This window comes from Elephas maximus, chromosome 6 (genome assembly GCF_024166365.1).
Source record: "Elephas maximus indicus isolate mEleMax1 chromosome 6, mEleMax1 primary haplotype, whole genome shotgun sequence".
In the NCBI taxonomy this organism is placed as follows: Eukaryota; Metazoa; Chordata; class Mammalia; order Proboscidea; family Elephantidae; genus Elephas; species Elephas maximus.
In genome coordinates, this window is record NC_064824.1 from 24,315,055 (window position 1) to 24,335,626 (window position 20,572).

At 35.7% G+C, this 20,572-nt stretch overlaps 1 protein-coding gene across 1 annotated transcript in view; it reads right to left on the bottom strand.

Annotated features, from left to right (window-relative positions):
• DPP10 (dipeptidyl peptidase like 10) overlaps positions 1–20,572 on the bottom strand; it is an 846,520-nt gene that overhangs the window by 29,820 nt on the left and 796,128 nt on the right. Inside the window, exons 16-19 of the mRNA XM_049889192.1 lie at positions 15,348–15,469; positions 13,767–13,814; positions 7,235–7,333; positions 7,058–7,127 (exon numbers count right to left, since the gene is read on the bottom strand). Coding sequence (XP_049745149.1) covers positions 7,058–7,127; positions 7,235–7,333; positions 13,767–13,814; positions 15,348–15,469 — 339 coding nt within the window. The remainder of the gene's footprint in view (positions 1–7,057; positions 7,128–7,234; positions 7,334–13,766; positions 13,815–15,347; positions 15,470–20,572) is intronic.

Genomic DNA, 20,572 nt, shown 5'->3' on the forward strand with positions numbered 1-20,572 from the left:
CTGAACACTGACTGGTTCACTCTTCACTTTCTTTGGGCACACCATTGGCAGGGATCAATCACTGGAGGACATCATCTTTGGTAAAAGACTTGAAAGTGCCAGCAATTATTAGGATGATGCAGGACTGGGCAATGTTTTGTTCTGTTGTACATAAGGTCACAATGAGTTGGAATTGACTCAATGGCATTCATCCACCTACCTACTTACCTACCTATCTATCATCTATGTATCTACCTATCTACCTATCTACCTACCTACCTACCTATCATCTATCTATCATCTATCTATCTGTGTAGTAGAGTTATGGCAAGGATTAAATGAGGGAATACAGGTACCTTGCTCAGTCAAGTATCTGGTTCATGGTTCATGGTAGATATTTAATATTATTAATTCAGCTGTAGCTAATGTTTGGGGGCTTCCCCTTTCACCTTCCAATCCTTTCATATAAGCTGAGCTCCCACATCTGGCCATTCCCAGGCAACTCTGCATTGATAATTCTAGTGCCCTTGTACAACAACTGGGTTCTCTGTAGAAGGGAGATTTTATACTCTATGTATTTACACAAATACACATAATTGTTATTTTTTTCATGTATGAACATTTACAGATAGATTATATATCATGTATCCATTAAAGTTGGATTAATTTTTAATGGATTCATTATCCATTAAAGTTACCTAGCAATAGCTTTATTTCTATATTAACTAAAAAGACATTTTTAATTTGTTTTTTGCACATGCACATGGTGCTCAACAGGTATCTAGTGAATGAAGCCCATCAGCTTTTCTGGTCAATTAATAATGTGCTCAGGGTATCTTACAAGCTCTTTGTGAATAGGGTTGGTACCTTCCATTTCTTCGAAACTGCTAAAATCCAGAGTGCTTGCAAACTCAGTTATAGCTTTGTTTTAAAGGTAAAATCATTTAGCATTTCCACTTATCATTTTTATGTAAGTAAGTTCAGTAAATTTCAGGGCCATTCATGTTTTTGGCTTTGACTTCTGTAGAGCCCAAAAAATGCATGTTGTAAATAGGGGCAGCTTTTGACTCATCAAAGCCAATTTTTGAAAACTCAAGTTTATCGTGTTTTTATTTATTTATTTTTTTGGGGGGGGCACTCAAGTTTTTCTTATTTGTGATAGTGTAAATGAAGGTAAATTTAGCTGCATACAAATTTCTACTTTTCACATTGCATTGGTCTTTCAGTCAATTTGGATTGAAAATATGTGTGTTTTGCTTTTGTGTGGGAATGTATTCAAATATTTTCTACACATTGTTACATGTGTTTGTGCATATGAGTGTAATTTTGTGTGTGTATGTATGTCTGAGGATCCTGGTGGTGCAGTAGTTAAGGGCTTGGCTGATAACCAAAAGTTCAGGGGTTCAAACCCACCATCAACTAAATGGGAGAAAGATGTGGCAGTCTGCTTCTGTAAAGATTTACAGCCTTGGAAACCCTATGGGGGAGTTCTGCTCTGTTCTATAGGGTCATTATAAGTTGGAATCAAGTACATGGCAGCAAGTTTTGGGTTTTTTGGGGTTTTTTTTTTTGATGCACATCTGAGCTCCTTCTTCTCTTTCTTCCACAGTTGTATATTTCTTTGGCAACATGAAAAGAAGAAAGTCATACCCTGATATGGTTTTCTATAGTTCTGTAGTTACAGAGTTTCTATATAACTTATGGCATAGAAACTAGGTCATTGTTTTTTTTTTAGGTATTATTTTTAAAATAATTTTTCTTTACATTCAAAGCACTGCTCAGACAATAAATTTATTGTCTTTTCTAGATCAGACATTTGGACCTATGAGGTTGAGAGGGCATTTTGCATTAGTAAATCCGATGTTCTTCCCCTACTTCTCTTCCTCTTCTTTCTTAAATCTTCAGTAAAATAGCTTTTCTCGTGCCGTGGCCAATACCTCTCCACTAAAGGCACTCTTCCTGGCCTTGAAGGGAGCTTGATGCCATTTTCCTCTTCGGTTTCCATTGAATAAGCCAGAGATTGTCTCCTTAGCTTGATGAAAAGACTGTATCATGACTATCAGTAGACCAGTGAAAAAAAATAAAATCCAGTTATTGAAATCATGTTACTTATATTTTAGTAGGAAGCCAAAAACTGAAAAGTTTATCAGTATACGGGTTAAACAATGAACAGCATGGATACTAACGAGCCAGCTATAAAACTCAAAAATGGATTGTTAGTATTAGCTACACAAAATTAACCTTAGGATAAACATCTCAGAGAGAAGATGAAAGTATCAGAACAGAACCAATAGAAAAGGGCCTCAGGGATATATGCCAGACAGAAATTGTGCAATAAAATGGGAGAAAGTGCCAATCTCCTGATCATCTCTGCTGTCAAAGTCTTAGTACATTAATTCTCACCCTCTGGCAAATTTCCACTTGGGATAATTTCTAACAAAATGGGTCAGGAAGTAGAAAGAGAAGAGGTTGGTGATCTTTACTTTCAGTTGTGGAGAATAACTATATCATGATAGAACTAGAATTGCATCAGATCCATTTCCTTGCCTTTAGAGAGGGTCACGCTTAAATCACTCAGAGTTTAAAAAAAAAAAAAAGTATATTTTGTCAATAGACCAAGAAGAAGAGAATATACCCCTATTGTTTATGTGACTATAACTGTTATGAAATCTCTCATGCAGAGTTCCTGGGTGATGCAAAGTGTTAATGTGCTCAACTGGTAACTGAAATGTTAGAGATGTGAATCCACCCAGAAGTACCATGGAAGAAAGATGATCTATGTTAGGTTCTTCGAGGACAACTGCGTGTTTTGATTATAGAGGCTGCAGAAGCCTGGGCTAAAAAAACAGTGGTTTAATGGAGAAGGTTACACAGATCAGGTTTATAATTTTGATAAAAATGGTTCCTACTGGAAGAGGATGCCCTCAAGAAGGAGCACAAATGCCCAATTTGAAGGCTGAGAAGGACTGACTGATTCTAGATATAAATGCCATTTTCGACTTAAATCTACTACCATTGGAAACCCTGGTGACATAGTGGTTAAGAGCTACGGCTGCTAACCAAAAGGTCAGCAGTTTGAGTCCACCAGCGCCCCTTGGAAACTCTATGGGGCAGTTCTACTCTGTTCCGGGGTCACTTTGAGTCAGAATTCATTCAAGAGCAACAAGTTTGGTTTTTGGTTTTTCTACTAGCATTGTTATTATGGACTTTTGTTTCTGTTGTGATCCAGTTTAAAAATCCAATAGTTCTAAATGTTCTTCCCTAGTCTCATTTCTTCCAGAGACTGTTAATTTTTAGCATGTGATTTTGCATAATGCCTGTCTTTCAGTAATATATGTATGGTATTGTAGCAGAAACTCTTGTTTTTCTGGTGTAGTGTCTCATTATTACTGATATCTCTCAACCTTCTTGATCTTACCAACTGGTCCTATAGCCTTATATGATATAATGTTTTCTGTGTATAAGGCATCAAGGGAAGAGGATACAAGTAGTGAGATAAAAGAATATAATTGATGTAATGTTCAAACTTGGGCCTGCGTGTAATTCCCAAGGAAGAAAATACCATACATTATTATCTTTAGTTTAAACTTAAACTTTGAAAGTTATGTTAGTCTAATAATATAATTAATATTCTTTCCTATCATGGTTTTTAGAAACAGATTAATAGATATAGCCTTACATATGACCTAAAGACCAGGTAAATTAGGGAGTGTTTCTTTTGAAAATTATTCAGACAATATCTTTAACTATAGAGCATACTTGTGTGTTTTAAATAGAATTTAATATGTAAAATTAAATTAAAAAACATCAGTAAAAAAACATGAATAATATAGCTATACACACATATTTGTATTTATACGAGTTAGATTATATATATTTTTTTTTTAGTAATAAATCTATACAATGCATATGGAACCATGCATATCTGAGAGCTGTATAATGGAGGGGAAAAGCTAGTGTAAATATGTAAATAGTGTAAATATGGAAGCCATAGAAGCAGTTATATACTTTTTTTTTTATCACTTAATGTCCACGGTACCTTCTGTGAAATAGGATGTTAAGTGATTTGGAGGTTGTGCAAACACCATATTACATACAGGCAGTCCCAGATTATGAAAGAGTTCTGTTCTTAAGTCTCTGCTTAAGTCAAATTTCTATGTAAGTCGGAACAGTTAAGTATGTGGTTTTTATCTAATGTTAGTTAGTCAAATGTTTATCTTAGTATATAATGTGCAATATACATTTCTATGCATAAAAAAAATTAAAGAAACACTTCCAGATACACTAAAATATCTTTAACGTAATAACAGTCATAGTAATAATGGTTTTATATGCATTGTGTTTGTCATTATGAACCATTGCATGTACCTCATATTTTTAATATAATAGTCTTTTATGGGGGTCGTGACCACAGATGAATATGCAGTCAGACTATGCCTAAAGAGACGCTATGTGGCACATGACTGTGCATGAAAACATCCTCACAAAAATTAGGGTAAAGTGGAAAAGTAATAATATCAAAAATTAGGTTCAAGACATATAGAAAGTCCTTGGATAGAAGGTTGTACAAGGAGGCATGGATTTCGGATTGTTATAGACACACTGATGAGAAGGGGCAAAGAAAGCTTTAGGGAAAGAAGTCTTGGTGGATGACCAGGAAATCACTAGGGTTACAAAACAGATGAATTCAGGGTGAGGAAACAGAGGCACAGAGGAATTATAGAATATGTTGCATCCTGGAAATTAATATAACTCTCTTCTTTGCTGGGTAGATCTCTATCAGGTGTGACATGGATAAGTTGAATATGAAAGAATAGAAAATGGGAAGAGATAAACTACATCTTTCTGGACTGATTCCTACCAGGGTCTAGACATATTAAGTTGGCATTCATTTATTTATCAAATAAATGTCTACATCCGTAGGCTATTGCTCACAGAATCTGCAATATTACAGAACCACAGGTTAGTCAGTTTTTGTAAGGTTTCTGTATGTGCGGTGAGCGTTATGCAGGTATACTTAACACATCTAACAAATTATTACAGACTTCAGGATGCTTGTCGCCTTTTCATCCCCTGCAGCCATCAGCCCAGCACCTTGCATGTACAAGTGGCATGGTAAATGTTATTGTACCAAATTACATACACAGGAGTGAAAAATAAGAATAACATAAAGTATAACAATTTTAGGTTATGAATGCTGAAATGGATATAAATGGTATAGACAAGATATAAAGATGCATATACATAACTGAAGTTTTAAGGACTCCCTCTCATGTTAAGCAGAACAACTGGGGAAACAGAATCAGGCAGCTAAGATGACCTAGTTAGATTCTTTGGATCAAGGCTGCAGATGAAATTCATAACTCTTGTCTGCCGTATGCCCAATGTGTGACATTACTCTGAAGCCAGTGGAGACCCAAGTGTGACTAATTATTTACACATCCACCTGTATAAGTGTGTCATGCTTCAAGGCCAGTCATTTGCATTATCCTCCATTCTGAAGGTCAGCACATTCTGAAAGGTACCGAGCACAGTTCCTTTCCTTGAGGATTTTTTTCAGTGAATAAAGAGAAAAATCTCTTTCCTCAAAGGGAAACATGATTGAGACAGAAGATGTGGTTGAGATTTTTTTTTCCATTCTCTTCTCTTTTTAGTTCCTCAGTAAATCACAAGTATAGTTCAAATAGATATTGAAGAAAACTAGATGAAAGAGAAGAGACAAAGAAGGAGACAAGAAAGAGCAAATAAAAACTTCCTCAAGAAGACACCAAGAGCTTTCAGAGCCAAATGGCAATAAGGAACAATGGAGAAAGGTCTGGGCATGAGAAACTAAGTGAGGCCAAGGCATTAGAGTAAAGAATGAACACGGGAGTTGGGGAAAATATTATTATATTATTATTGTATTATTTAGCTTGTAATGTATGAAGCTAAAATTGCTTGTATACATTAAAATATACGATAAAATTAATGCAGTCTACACAAAAAAGACTGAACTATACTCACAATAAACCAATCATATGTGCTAGGCACTGTACAAAGCACTTTATATGTTGCATTTCATTTAAGTCATAAAAAAAAGTCATAAGACAGTTCTAAAACACATTGTGTTGCAGTACACGGAGAAACTAAGCCTCTCAAGAGGTTAAGTAGCTTGCTCAAGGATACAGAGCTAATAAATGGCAAAGTCAGAACAAATCCAGACAGTCTGATTCCACAGACTGAACGCTTAACCACTATACTCAATAATCATAATAAACCAAAAACAATTCATTGCCATCAATTGGATTCCAACCCATAGTGGCCCTGGAGGACATAGTAGAACTGCCCCATAGGGTTTCCAAGGATTTGAACTGCCCACCTTTTGGTTAGCAGCCAAGCTCTTACCCGCTGCACCACCAGGGCTCCAATAATCATAAATATTTTCATTTTTACTAACCCTACTGAGGCTATGCATACACTTCCACACAGTTTTAAGCACTGTCATAGTCATAAGCCGGATAAGTTCTTAGTAAGGAAAGTAACTCTAGGGAATGCAATGCTAATTCTATAGCTAGTTAGTAAACCACAAGATGTTGGGGGCTTCTGAGTCCGATGCTACACCGCCACAATAGTATTTTACAGAAAGTATGAATGATTTAAATTCCAAAGTCAATTTCAAGTCAGCTTTTCTCTGTGTGAATCCAGGAAGAAAAACAGATAGGAGTAGCATAAATATCACCAAATGTTTCAATACGGCTATAACTGTTTCCTCAATGCTGCATAAACACTCATAAAGATCATAGGGATTGACTAATTGCCAAGCAGATATTCACAAACCTAATTATCTGGTGTCACTATTCTCAGTGATAAAGCATCAAACTCCGCTTGGGATGCAAAAAGTACAAAATTATACAGCCCTCCATATAACTTAGTGATGATGTCCTTGAGGAATACACACAGTGGCAGCTACTCCAGTTAACTTCACAAATAGGACTTCAGTAGGTTTTTTTTTATTATTATTACTCAAAATGCTGTCATATTAAGAAAGAAGTACAGAATCTTTAGATTTCTTTACTGCAAAAATAAATAAAATACTTACATTATTAACAGAAGAGCATACTGGTTTCGATCCGTAAAATCTTTGGGAAAGGACAACTGTAAAGGAAGTTCTTTTAAAGAAAGAGCAAAATATTAAAGATGGAGAATCATTTAGATTTAAAACTATAAGATGCATAGAAAGCTGGTCTTGAATAACATAGCATGCACAAAACTTTACCATAGTCATCAATATGAAGCATTTTAATTTCTGACTTTACTGTCTTCTTCTTCAGGATAGCTTCCCTCAGCATAAAATTGCTTTCCAACATAAAATATTCTGTAAACCAAAAAAAAAGGAAATGTAAATAACTAACTGGTATGAGTTGATAAAAATCAGTGCAATACAAGACATCATTATCCACCTGTTACCATTTGGCAGGCACTGTGCTAGGCTAGTTAAAGTTTCATAATTTCCCCCCTGGGTTACTACAACAGTTTTCTAACTGAACTTCTAAAGTCAACCAAATTTTCTCTATTGCCTTTTGTATGTTGGAATTCACATTTACATCTCTGAAATGCAAATCTGGTTGTGTCATTACTCTGACTAAAAATATTTAAAGGGATACGGATTTATCTAACCCACAATATAATGAAATTAACATTGTCTGGCATCCAATACAAAACTACCAGGAATGAAAACAAAACAAACAACCAAAGAACCAAACAAACAAAAACAGGAAAATACCACTCATGTTGAGGACAAATGTAATCAATGGAAACAGACTAAGAAATTACACAGATGGTATAACTGATAAACAAAGACATTAACAGAGAGATTGCAACTATAGTCCATATGTTCAACAATGTAGAAAAAGCATAAGCATGTTAAGTAAAAAACAATGAAGGAATAAAAAAGACTCAAATTTAATTTCTAGAAATAACAACTGCAAAACTCAAGGTGAAGAATACCTGAAAACTACAACATCTGAGATGAAAAATACACTGGATGTGATTAACAGCAGATTAGATATTGCAGAACAAAGAGGTTAATGAATTTGACAATATAGCAATAAAAAATATTTAAAATGAAACACCAAAAACATAGATTTTTAAAAAATGCAGACAGCACCAGTAACTTGTCAGTGTAAGGTGGCAAAAGTAACATGGTGAATTACATTGATTGAGTGTTGAATGTTATAGCATCCTTGGATTCCTGGTATAAATCCTACATGGTCATAATATACTATCCTTTTTATTAATTGTTAGGTTTGTCTTGTTAGTATTTCCTTAAGAACTTTTGCATCTATATTCATGAGAATATTTGATCTTTATTGGAGGGTACAGGGATCCAGGTAATGTTTATGTTTGGTTCTCTCATTACAAAATAAGATTGCAAGTGCTCTAGTTTTTTCTTTTTTAAAGAATTGACTGAGTTTGTTATTAATTTAATAAATATGGGATAGCATTCATCAGTAAATCCAACTGGGACTGGAGTTTATTTTGTGGGAATAATGTTAGTTGTGAATTAAAAATTCTGGCAGATAATGATCTATTTAAATCCTTTGCTGTAGAGTCAATTCCAACTCATAGTGACCCTATAGGATAGAGTAGGACTGCCGCATAGGATTTCCAAGTAGCACCTGGTGGATCCGAACGGCCAACCTTTTGGTTAGCAGCTGTAGTTCTTAACCACTATGCTGCCAGGGTTTGTATTACTTATTATGTGAATGTTTATCAATTTGTATTTTGGAGGTATTTGTCCAAGTCATCAAATATATCAAATTTACTGACATAAAATTATTATCTTTTTAACGGCTGCATATGTGTATTAACATCATCTTTATTAAAGAAAGTGCTAATTATACTGTTTTCATTTTTTTCTTTATGAATATGTCTGTAATTTTATCAATTTCATTCATTCCTTTGAAGAAGCATCTTTAGGTTTTATATATTTCCTCTGCTATATCACTGCTATCTCACTCATCTCTTCCTTCAAGTTGTTTTTTATTTACTCTTCTTTTTCTAGTTTCTTCAGGCAGAAGCTCAGATCATTGATTTAAAATTTAGATATGCTGTATTTCATTTTTATTCAGTTCAAAATATTTTCTAATTCTTTAAATTTCTTCTTTTATCTATGTGTTATTGTTATTCTTCAGTGCTGTGGGTTTTGACTCATAATCGACCCTATGTACAACAGAACAAATGAAACACTGACCTGTTCTGCACCATCTCACAATCGTTGCTATGTTTGAGCCCATTGTTGCAGCCACTGTGTCAACCCATCTCGTTGAGGGTCTTCTTCTTTTTTGCTGACTCTCTACTTTACCAAGCATGATGTCCTTCTCCAGGGACTGATCCCTCCTGATAACATGTCCAAAGTACTTGAAACGAAGTCTTGCCATCCTCACTTCCAAGGAGCAATCTGGCTGTACTTCTTCCAAAATAGACTTGTTTCGTTCTTCTGGGAGCATATAACATATTCAATGTTCTTCCCCAACACTATAATTTAAAGGCATCAATTCTTCTTTGGTCTTCCCTATTCATTGTCCAGCCTTCACATACATATGAGGTGATTGAAAATATCATGGCTTGGGTCAGGCACATCTTGGTACTCAAAGTGACATCTTTGCTTTCAACACTTTAAAGAGGTCTTTTACAGCAGATTTGACCAATGCAATACGTCCTTTGAATTCTTGACTGCTGTTTCCAAATAAAAGGAAATTCTTGACAACTTCAATACTTTCTCCGTTTATCCTGATGGTCCTTATTGGTCCATTTGTGAGGATTTTTGTTTTCTATACATTGAGGTGTAATCCATAATGAAGGCTGTAGGCTTTGATGTTCATCCGTCCTCTTTGCTTTCAGCAAGTAAGGCTGTGTCATCTGCATATCACAGGCTATTAATGAGTCTTCTTCCAAACCTGTTGCCACTTTCTTCTTCATATGGTCCAGCTTCTTGGATTACTTGCTCAGCATGCAGATTGGATAAGTATGGTGAAAGGATACAACCTTAACACAAACCTTTTCTGACTTTAAACCACATGGTATCCCCTTGTTCTATTCAAACGACCACTACCTCTACCTGTGGTCTATGCTATGTACAGATTGAGCATGAGCACAATCAAATGTTCTGGAATTCTCATTCTTCAAAATGTTACCTATAATTTGTTGTGATCCACACAGCTGAATGCCTTTGCAAAGTTACTAAAGCGCAGCTAAACAATTTTCTGGTATTGAATATTTTTCAGATGTCTTTCTGTCGTTTATTTCTAGTTTAATTACATTTTATTTAGATAAGGTGCTGTGCATGATTCTAATTCTTTTGACTCTTAAATATATAGAGACTTTTTTATGGTCCAGGATTTGGACTAACTTGGCAAAAGTTCTGAATGTACTTGAGAAAAACAAAATGAAACAAACTCAAAATCTGCTTTTAGTGTTCTATAAAGGTAAATAACATCAAATTGGTTGATAGTGTTTTTCAAATCCTCCCGAGAGAGGAGTGATTCCTTTTGTGGGCCTATTTCTTCTTTAATGAGTCTAGTTGCACAGTGGTTATGCACTCAGCTGATAACTGAAAGGTCCGTGGTTTGAACCCACTCGCTGCTTCATGGGAGAAAGATGTGGTAGTCTGCTTCCATAAAGATTACTGCTTTGGAAACCCTATGGAGCAGTTCTGCTCTGTCCTGTAGGGCCACTATGACTCAGAATCCACTAGATGGCAATGGGTTTTGTTTTGTTTTGGTTTGGTTTGGCTTATTTCTTCCTTTAGTTCTGTTAGTTTGGGCTCCATATGTTTTGAAAGTGCATGCTTAGGATTGTTGTGTCTTCCTAATGTATAGATACATTTACTATTATGAGATTTTATTAAAGGGTTAATTACAAATATATGGACATTGGGTAAAGGAATTTTAAGGGGTAATAAAGTAACTTAGGATTTATGACAGAGTCTAGGCCTGAATGCCAAAGGCATAGAGCAGTTACTATAACCCTCCATGGAAATGTCCAGTAAAAGATCTACATTGAGAGGAACAGTGACCTTTAGTCAAGGATCAAAGTCAACCTGTGGGAACGCCACAGGGTCAAACCTGGAGAAATAGATATCCCCAAATCACTTTTCTCCCTCTCTCTGTTTGCCTATGGGATTCCCATTAGGTGACTCTAAGCAGCCACAGAGCGAGGGAATCTGTTAAGTTTTCTATACAAACTACTTCCGGGGCACAGAACACAGCAGAGAAGAACTGAGAGTTAAGAGTGGTTCTAATGGAGTAAATGGAAGATATCCAGGTTACTGGGTATTATTCTATTAATATTTACTTCTAAATTACCCTCTTCTGTTACTTATAACCCATTGCCATTGAGTCGATTCTGACTCATAGTGACCCTATAGGACAGAGTAGAACTGCCCCATAGAGTTTCCAAGGAGCACCTGGTGGATTTGAACTGCTGACCTTTTGGTTATTACTTGTAGTTTCTCACTAATATAGATAAAATAGCCATGTTATAATATTCTCTACTTAGAATTATTTCATTAGTATAAACTCTCAGATTCCTGGTGGTGCAAAAAAAAGAAAAATGATGGTAAGAGGATATATAAAATTTAAGGCTTCTGGCTGAGTTATTTATTTGTTGTTTTTTTTTTACAAAAGATCTGTTGCAACTTATATTTCTACCAGCAAATTACAGGAGCCTTATTATATCTTAATTAACAATGTAAATTTTTTGATACTATTAATTTGTTAGGATAAATTACATTGCAGTGTTTTACTCTGTATTTTTTGACAACTACTGGGTGTAAAGGCTTTCCATGTCTGTTAATTATTTCATTTATTTCTCTCTTCTCAATTTTTTCTTCATGCTCTATTCTACTTCATGTGGCACAAAAACGAGTTATGACTGATTCACTATTGTGCTTATTTTCATCAATCCAAAGATTGGCTTGCCATTGAATGTTTTACCTCCATGAGTAATTGTCCCTTGAAAAGAAAATTAAGCACCTGACCCTCTTCACAGCCCTTTTTTTACTTTCTCTTTTCCCTAAGACAGTCAGAGTTGTCTTCTAAATGGAAAAATCACAAAGATTTCCTATAGGCAAAAATGTTTAGTGATTTGCAGCAGAATTTATTAGAAAAATGCTGTCTTATAACTGTCAGATACAATTAAAGTAGATTGAGACTGGTTTTTTATCACCCTTTGTTAAAGGCAATATTCTCAATGGGTCTCAAATATGTGCCATTTATTCAGTGCATTCTACATGCCATGGGTGTATCTCACCTTACAGCAAACTCTTTTGTTCATTTGCCTAGGAGGAATTTCATCTTGTAGATATTTATTAACTTTTCTCAGATTTCACAAAACAAAATGTGGTAAATGAATTTTATACCCTGATTTGTATATACTATAATAATCTTCTATCCATTTTATCAACCACAATATCTTTATTAACATTATTGTTCCTGTTAGTATCAATACTGGACAAACTGAATTTGCTTACAATAAGGCTTTATACTAAAGACTGGGATATAGAAATAAACAGACACTAAAAGAAGTACCAAGCTATTCTCCAACTATACAAGAACCAATGCACATTTAGAAATTTTGTTCTCATCTACGACAATCATAAAGTCTCCATGTGGTATCTGAAGAGTATAAAACAGTCTTTCTCTCGAAATGACATTTGTCCTTGACCCTTACACTGTTATATCTTCTTTAAGTCAAATCACCTAGCTCAGACTCCTAGTTAATCGTAAGCATCTGATGCAAGAGACAAAGACACAATAGGATGAAGCGGTATCACATTATACTGATTACACCCTGGAGTCAGAACGCCTCCGTTGATTCTTGGATCTACCGCTTGTTAGTGTGACATTGGCCAAACTACTTAACCTTTCTATGACTCAGTTTCCTTATCCATAAAATGGGATAATACAATTAACTATCTCGGATGGTTGTTCTGAGAATTAAATAAATTCATAAATATAAAGCCTCACAATTAGATTGTAATAGTCTATGCTAACTCATTAGAACATGGGATAATTATTTGAATAAATAAGTAATGAAATAAGAGGGAAATTATGGAAGAAAGTGTGGAGAAAGGCAGGAAACAGGCTAGCTATTCATTTTTTAAAGTTAGCTCAACTAAATATTTACTTATGTGCTCTACCATGACTTTTTAAACACACTGGCCATGTCTTAAATGTCTGTGTAGTCCCAACCTCTGTCACATTGTTTGAAAGTGCTTACTCAAGAAATAGTGGATATTGAATCAATAAATTAATAAATGAGTGAATATACAAAATTAGAAGGCCCTGCATATCTGGAACAAAGAGACAGAAAATATAGAAAAAAATGTATTTTTCATAAATTTCCTAAAAGTCCACAAGAGGCATCGCTCCGTAGGAATGATCCATATAAATCACAGGAAAGACAAAACCAGAAGCTTCAACACCCCCCCTCACAAAAAAAAAAAAAAAACCAGTGCCATCGAGAAGCTTCAAGGGCCAGTAAACTGACATATATCTGAAACTGCCTCATCAATCATTCGTCATTCATTTCAGGCATATAAGATGTCATCTGATAGGTGAAACCATGCAAGAGAAACTTGCTTTATGGTTTCTCTTACATACACAAGGCCAAGTTGATGGTGCCTACCCAACTTTGCCCATGCTCCTTTGAAGAAGGTTCTGTAGAACACGACATTCAGTATAAATAATATGCCTTAGACCAATGGCAACCATAACTACTCTGAGTTGCCTTGCTTATGTACTCACTTTCTGGGTTGTCCGTGTTATGTAGGCTGACCACTGGGACCCCTGGACCTAGATTTTAAAAATAAATGAATAAACATCTTAAAGACAGCTGTGTGATAATTACTGGGAGGCTACATAGCAGAGTTCTTTTTGTAAACAGAGTTCTTTCTGTAAATAGTTAAAGATAATGAAACACAAAACCAGGTAATTGGTTCAATCCTTTCTATGAATATTTTATCCGTAAAAAAAGAACTTATGAAAAAAAAGCTATTTGCAGAGATTATTGCTAAAACTTCTTTTCCCCCAGAGTGTCCTTTACATCTACATATCTGTGGCTTTAGCCATCTTATATATCTTACTCTATCTCTACTCCTTTATTGAATAATTGCTGATGTCCAAAAAACTCACGGCCCTGTGACACACTCAATCATTGACTAAGATCAAATTCTGTTTAACTGTCAGCAAAGAAAGAAAGAATGCCTATACATTAAAAATGTTTTATCCAAAATATAAGTAAAACATTTTGGTCTAATTATACTGTTAATTAAAAAAATAAATTAACCAGAATTTCTAGGTATTTCAAATTTACCAGTTAATTAAGATGTTACCATGTTACCTTGAATCTTCAAATACACCAGGTAATTAAGATGATATCATGTTACCTTGAATCTTCACTTCTTTAAGAAACCCAAACTAAAAGTCTAATGGTTTTTCCTCAGTGCAATCATATAAGAAATTCTCTTTTTGATTACCTCATTTCAGGTATCAAGAGAAAAAAAAAAGTAAGAAGAGCAAGTGCTAGTCAATTCCTCATGGTGTCTTAGAACAGCTTTAGGCACCAACTACAGAAGTAGCACTCGGTTCATCACATTATAAGAGGTCACGTGAATTCCATTTCATCTCTGAGAAACTATTGCTATAAATATGCCTTAAAGATACCATACAAACATGTAAGACTATAGCGTATTGTTGTCAAATAAAATAATCATTTGGAGTCAACATAATTGCTTAGAATTGAAGGGGGCTGGAGCAAGAAAATTCAAATTCTTGTAGATTCTGAATATCTTCAAACTAAGCCAATGTGTTACCAACTGTTTTCTTTTCCTAAAGACTAGTTTATGACTAGAAACCCTGGTGGTGTAGTGCATAAGAGCTACAGCTGCTAACCAAGAGATCAGCAGTTCAAATCCACCAGGTGCTCCTTGGAAGCTCTATGGGGCAGTTCTACCCTGTCCTATGGAGTTGCTATGAGTTGGAATTGACCCGACTGCAACGGGTTTGGTTTTTGGTTTAGTTTATGACCTTGGCATGGTTTTAGCCACTTTTCTCTGTCATTGTCATTTTTAAAATGTCCATGTTCAAACAGCCCTACTTGATTGTGTGTTCATGTTGACTTACTCCCAGTTTCCATTTCTAATTTGAATATCTGAATAAAATTTGTTTCTCTTCAGGTTCATAATTTATACTCTTTTAGCAAAAACTGTTATGAATTAAGAATCTGAAATTATCTTGCTAGCCAGTATAGTTACTAATGATAGTAATAGCTGCTGGTCAAATAAAATGAGTAAAATACATTTTTTCCGAAATTATTTATTATCTTACCTTCACAGAGTAATAAGAAATGTTGATTCATGGGACTAAAACTGGCACTGAAATATGTACATTGTTCTTTCATAAAATCACATGAAATGCATTGACGGTTCAATAATCCTTCAGTAGAAGCACTGGGGAAAGAAAAACAAATTTAGAAGTGCTACCGTTCTAGGCACTTGAATGTGTGCATACATATTTAAATATTGATGCAAACTGAGAAGCTACAACAGTGCTTGCATAGAAGTTGCTTGTAAATTTGCACCAAACAAATGCAAAGTAAATTTCCATTGTGAATGTTAAGACATATAATTTTTTCTTCTATGTTATAAAATTAAAATTATGTATATCTGTATAAAAAAAAACCTGTATATATACATAAAATTAAATTTAGAATTATAAAATTAAAATTAAATATATATATGGATCCCTGGTGGTGCAAAAGGAGCCCTGGTGTGGTACAGTGGTTAAAGGGCTTGGCTGCTAACCTAAAACGTTGGTGGTTTGGACCCATCAGTTGCTCTACTGGAGAAGAGTGTGGCATACTGCTTCTGTAAAGATTTACAGCCGGGGAAACTCTATAGGGTAGTTATACTCTCTTTTGAAGGGTTTTTGGAGCCCTGTTGGTGCAGTTGTTAAGAGCTACAGCTGCTAACTCAAAGGTTGGCAGTTCGAATCCATCAACTACTCCTTTGAAACCCTATGGGGCAGTTCTACTCTGTCCTACAGGGTCCGACTATGAGTCAGAATAGGCTGGATGGCAATGGGTTTCGTTTTTGTTTTTTTAGGGTCATTATGAGTTGAAATCGACTGGATGCCAACAGGCTCAGTGTTGTAAATGGTCAAGCTCCCTCACCTTAACCAAAAGTTTGGTGGTTTGAACCTACCAAGAACTGGCAGTCTTCTTCCATGAAGATTACAGCCAAGAAAACCCTATGGAGAAGTTCAACTCTGTCATACGGGGTTGCTTTGAGTTGGAAATAACTTGATGCCTTCTAACAACGACTATATATATATATATATATATATATATATATATATATATATATATATATGTATGAAGGAGCCCTGGTGGCACAGTGGTTAAAGCAATTGACTGCTAACCAAAAAGTTGCCACCAGCAGCTCCACAGAAGAAAGAAGTGGCAGTCTGCTTTCATAGAGATTTACAGCCTTGGAAAGCCTTTGGGGTCACTAGGAGTCAAGATCAACTTGACAACAGTAAGTATGTGTGTGTGTGTGTGTGTGTGTGTGTGCGTATATATATATCAACTTGACAACAGTAAGTATGTGTGTATATATATACGTGTGTGTGTATATATATACATATATACAATTTCCACATGAAACCGTATAACTTATTGCTATTTGCCTTTTCTTGATAGGTATTTCTTTGTAAAGTCTTACAAGGAATTGCCCACAGAGACTAGCATCTAGTCACTGTTGTTAGCTGTTGAGTCAATTCCGACTCCTGGTGATCCCATGTGTGCAGAGTGGAACTGTTTCATAGGGTTTTCAAGGCTGTGCCCTTTTGTAAGGAGATTTCCAGACCTGTCATCTGAGGTGCCTCTGGGTGAGTTCAAAGTATATTAATAGAGTGCTTAATCTTTTGAGCCATCCAGGGATTCTTAGTTAAAGTAACCACCAAAAATAAATATGTTGGAAGAACAATCTCATCAAAAATCAAGCTCATCATTTTCTAAATCCAACACTCTAAACATTAGAATTTGGCATCAGTGCCAAAGTTTCCCCACTAACTACTTTCATTGTAATTTTTGGTAAAGTTATTTTTGTATGATAGTAAATATGATGCTAATGATAATGTATAATTTGAGATACTGGTTAGGAAAAAAGAAAAGTAATCATCATCTTTATTTTTAAAATAACAGTGTTTAAGGTCAAGAGATCTTGAGATATTTATCCAAGGTTAAATTTTATACATAGAATCTTTATTTTATAAATGTAGTTGAATTCTAAATTATCTAGACCAATGAATGAACGCCCTGGTGAAGACATATATCCCTCCCCCAACATTTTTCTTTGACTGGACGAAAGTTGTTTTTTTTTTTTTAATTTTTATTGTGCTTTAAGTGAAAGTTTACAAATGAAGTCAGTCTCTCATACAAAAATTTATATACACCTTGCTATATACTCCTAATTGCTCTCCCCCTAATGAGACAGCATACTCCTTCCCTCCACTCTCTGTTTCATATCCATTTGGCTAGCTTCTGACCCCCTCTGCTCTCTCATCTCCCCTCCAGACAGGAGATGCCAACATATCTCATATGTCTACTTGATCCAAGAAGCTCATTCTTCACCAGTATCATTTTCTATCTCATAGTCCAGTCCAATCCCTGTCTGAAGAAGAGTTGGCTTTGGAAACGGTACTTGTCTTGGGCTAACAGATGGCCTGGAGACCATGACCTCTGGGGTCCTTCTAGTCTCAGGCAGACCATTAAGTCTGGTCTCTTTACAAGAATTTGAGGTCTGCATCCCACTGCTGTCCTGCTCCCTCATGGGCTTTCTGTTTCACTCCCTGTCAGGGCAGTCATCGGTTGTAGCTGGGCACCATCTAGCTCTTCTGGTCTCAGGCCGATGCAGTCTCTGGTTATGTGTCTCTTGGGCTCATAATTACCTTGTGTCTTTGGTGTTCTTCATTCTCCTTTGCTCCAGGTGGGTTAAGACCCATTGATGCTAGCGTTTAAGGCCCCAGAAGCCACTCTCCAAAGTGGGATGCAGAATGTTTTCTTAATAGATTTTATTATGCCAATTAACTTAGATGTCACCTGAAACCATGGTCTCCAGACCCTCACCCCTGCTATGCTGGCCTTTGAAGAGTTCAGTTTATTCAGGAAACTGCTTTTAGTTTAGTTCAGTTGTGCTGGCCTTGCCTGTATTGTGTGTTGTCTTTTCCTTCACCTAAAATAATTCTCATCTACTATCTAATTTTTTTTTTGCACTATCTAATTAGTGAAAACCCCTCTCCCTTCCTCCCTCCCTCCCCTTTCTCAACCATCAAAGAACATTTTCTTCTCAGTTTAAACTGTTTCTCCAGTTATTATAATAGTGGCCTCATACAATATTTTGGACAAAAGATTTTTAATTTAATTTTGGAATGAAATGTGATTTTGGTTGTATATTATAAAGAAACCATTCGAAACCAAACCACCTGTCATCAAGACAATTCCAACTCATGGCAACCGCATGTGTTGCTGAGTAGAACTGTGCTTCATAGAGTTTTCAATAACTGTGATCTTTTGGAAGTAGATTGCCAGGTCTTTCTTTCAAGGCACCTCTGGATGCATTCAAACCTTAACCCTTTTGGCTAATAGCTGAGCACTTAACTCAGGGACTCCTAAATGAATCATACCCAGATAAATAAATAAAGCCAAACCCATTGATGTTGAGCCAATTCAAACTCGTAGTGACCCTATAGGACAGAGTAGAACTGCCCCATAGGCTTTCCAAGGAGCAGGTGGTGGATTTGAACTGCCAGCCTTTTGGTTAGCAACCATAACTCCTAACCGCAGTGCCACCAGTGCTCTACAGTCAGGCTAATTTTGATGTGCAGTATGCTGCTGGCATGGAGATAGGAATAGCAGTGTTGAAGGGGTCACCAGAAGCACCAGAAGGAACTGATGTTCAATGTCAAGTATAGGTCAGTTGCAAAGTCTCAATTTCATATTTGAAGCATTGGAAGCTGATGAAAATACATTTTTTTTTACCAGCCAGTCGAAGCTATTAATATACACTGGACACTTAAACACATTAGCCATTTGTATCATTATGATAACCTACAAGGTAATCATACCCATTTTTAGATACGCAGGATAAGGCTAGAGAGGTTAAGAATATTTCACAATAACACAGAGCTATTCAGTGACAGGACCAGAAATTCAAAGATTTTCTTTTTCTGCATCTTCACATGACTTTTCAAATCCAAGTTCCCTAGAGACTTATGTTGATATTTTCTCATAATTTAGATTATTGAATTTGATGACGTAAGGAAACAGAAATTTTGAGACCAAAAAACAACAAAAAAAGTAACACTGAGTATAGTCACAGTTCTAATTCTGCAGGGGGTTCTCATGCCATACATTAAGTCAGCCCATGATAATTTTTATGGCCCGGCCAACACATTAATTGAGTTTTCTGGGTCAAACACTAACATTATCTTACAGTCAAGCCAACTGGCATTTGATGAGCTATTAAGGGGAGATTTATTGGTACTAGATTTTCTTTATAACACAGCCTGCTACACTAGTTCAGGTCATAGATAGCTTGACTGTTCTGCCTCAATCACTATGGCGATAAGACAAGCACACAAATCTCAGAAGTCATGTTGATTCAAATCACATCTTAGGCTAATAAGAAAAGACATTGAGGCAGTTCCATTGGCTGACCTTCACCAAGACTAATCTTCTCACACCATCATTTTTCTTTAAGAGTTTTCTAAAAATGGGAGGAATAGGACATTGATCAAGTATTTCCATGTCTCCAAGGTGTTGTCCATGGTCACCAATATCAATCATATCATAAAATATATTTTTCAAGAAAGATAAGCCTCAAGTTACTACAAAGAAAAAATGGGCTATACTTTAATCAGGATCTCATCATCAAAATTAGGTTACTCTCTGAAATTAATAGCTCTTCTTCCAATAGAAGTCATTAGAATTGGGAAAATGGATTCCAGAAAATCCAAAGAAAAAAATATGAAAATGACATGGTGGTAAAAAACAAAACAAAATAAAAACCTGTTGCTGTGGACTCAATTCTGACTCATAACAACCCTACAGGACAGAGTAGAGCTGTCCCGTAGTGTTTCCAAGGAGTGGGTGGTGGACTCGAACTGCCGACCTTTTGGTTAGCAGCTGTAGCTCTTAACCACCACAAATGGTGGTAAAAAAAAGAGGTGGTAGAGGTGATAAAAAGATAAAAGCTAATTATGCATAAATAACAGCATGTAAGAGAATTAGGGGGGATGAGCAGACTTCAAACATGCATTTTTACGCTCAAAGGAAAGCTTAGGCTACTTGTTAAGAATCAATGGTGACTGACACTTCCTCAGACATGAATTTCCACTGAGAGTATGCCATGGCAGTTTGGACACTTTAAAAACAGACCTGTAAAGTGGAAATTAGAAAGTGTATATAAAGTCTAGAATTAATAAGTTGTTTTCCAGACATAAAAAAAAAAATCTTTCTTACGAGGTTCTGGTGAAAGCTTTCTGAGTGAGGA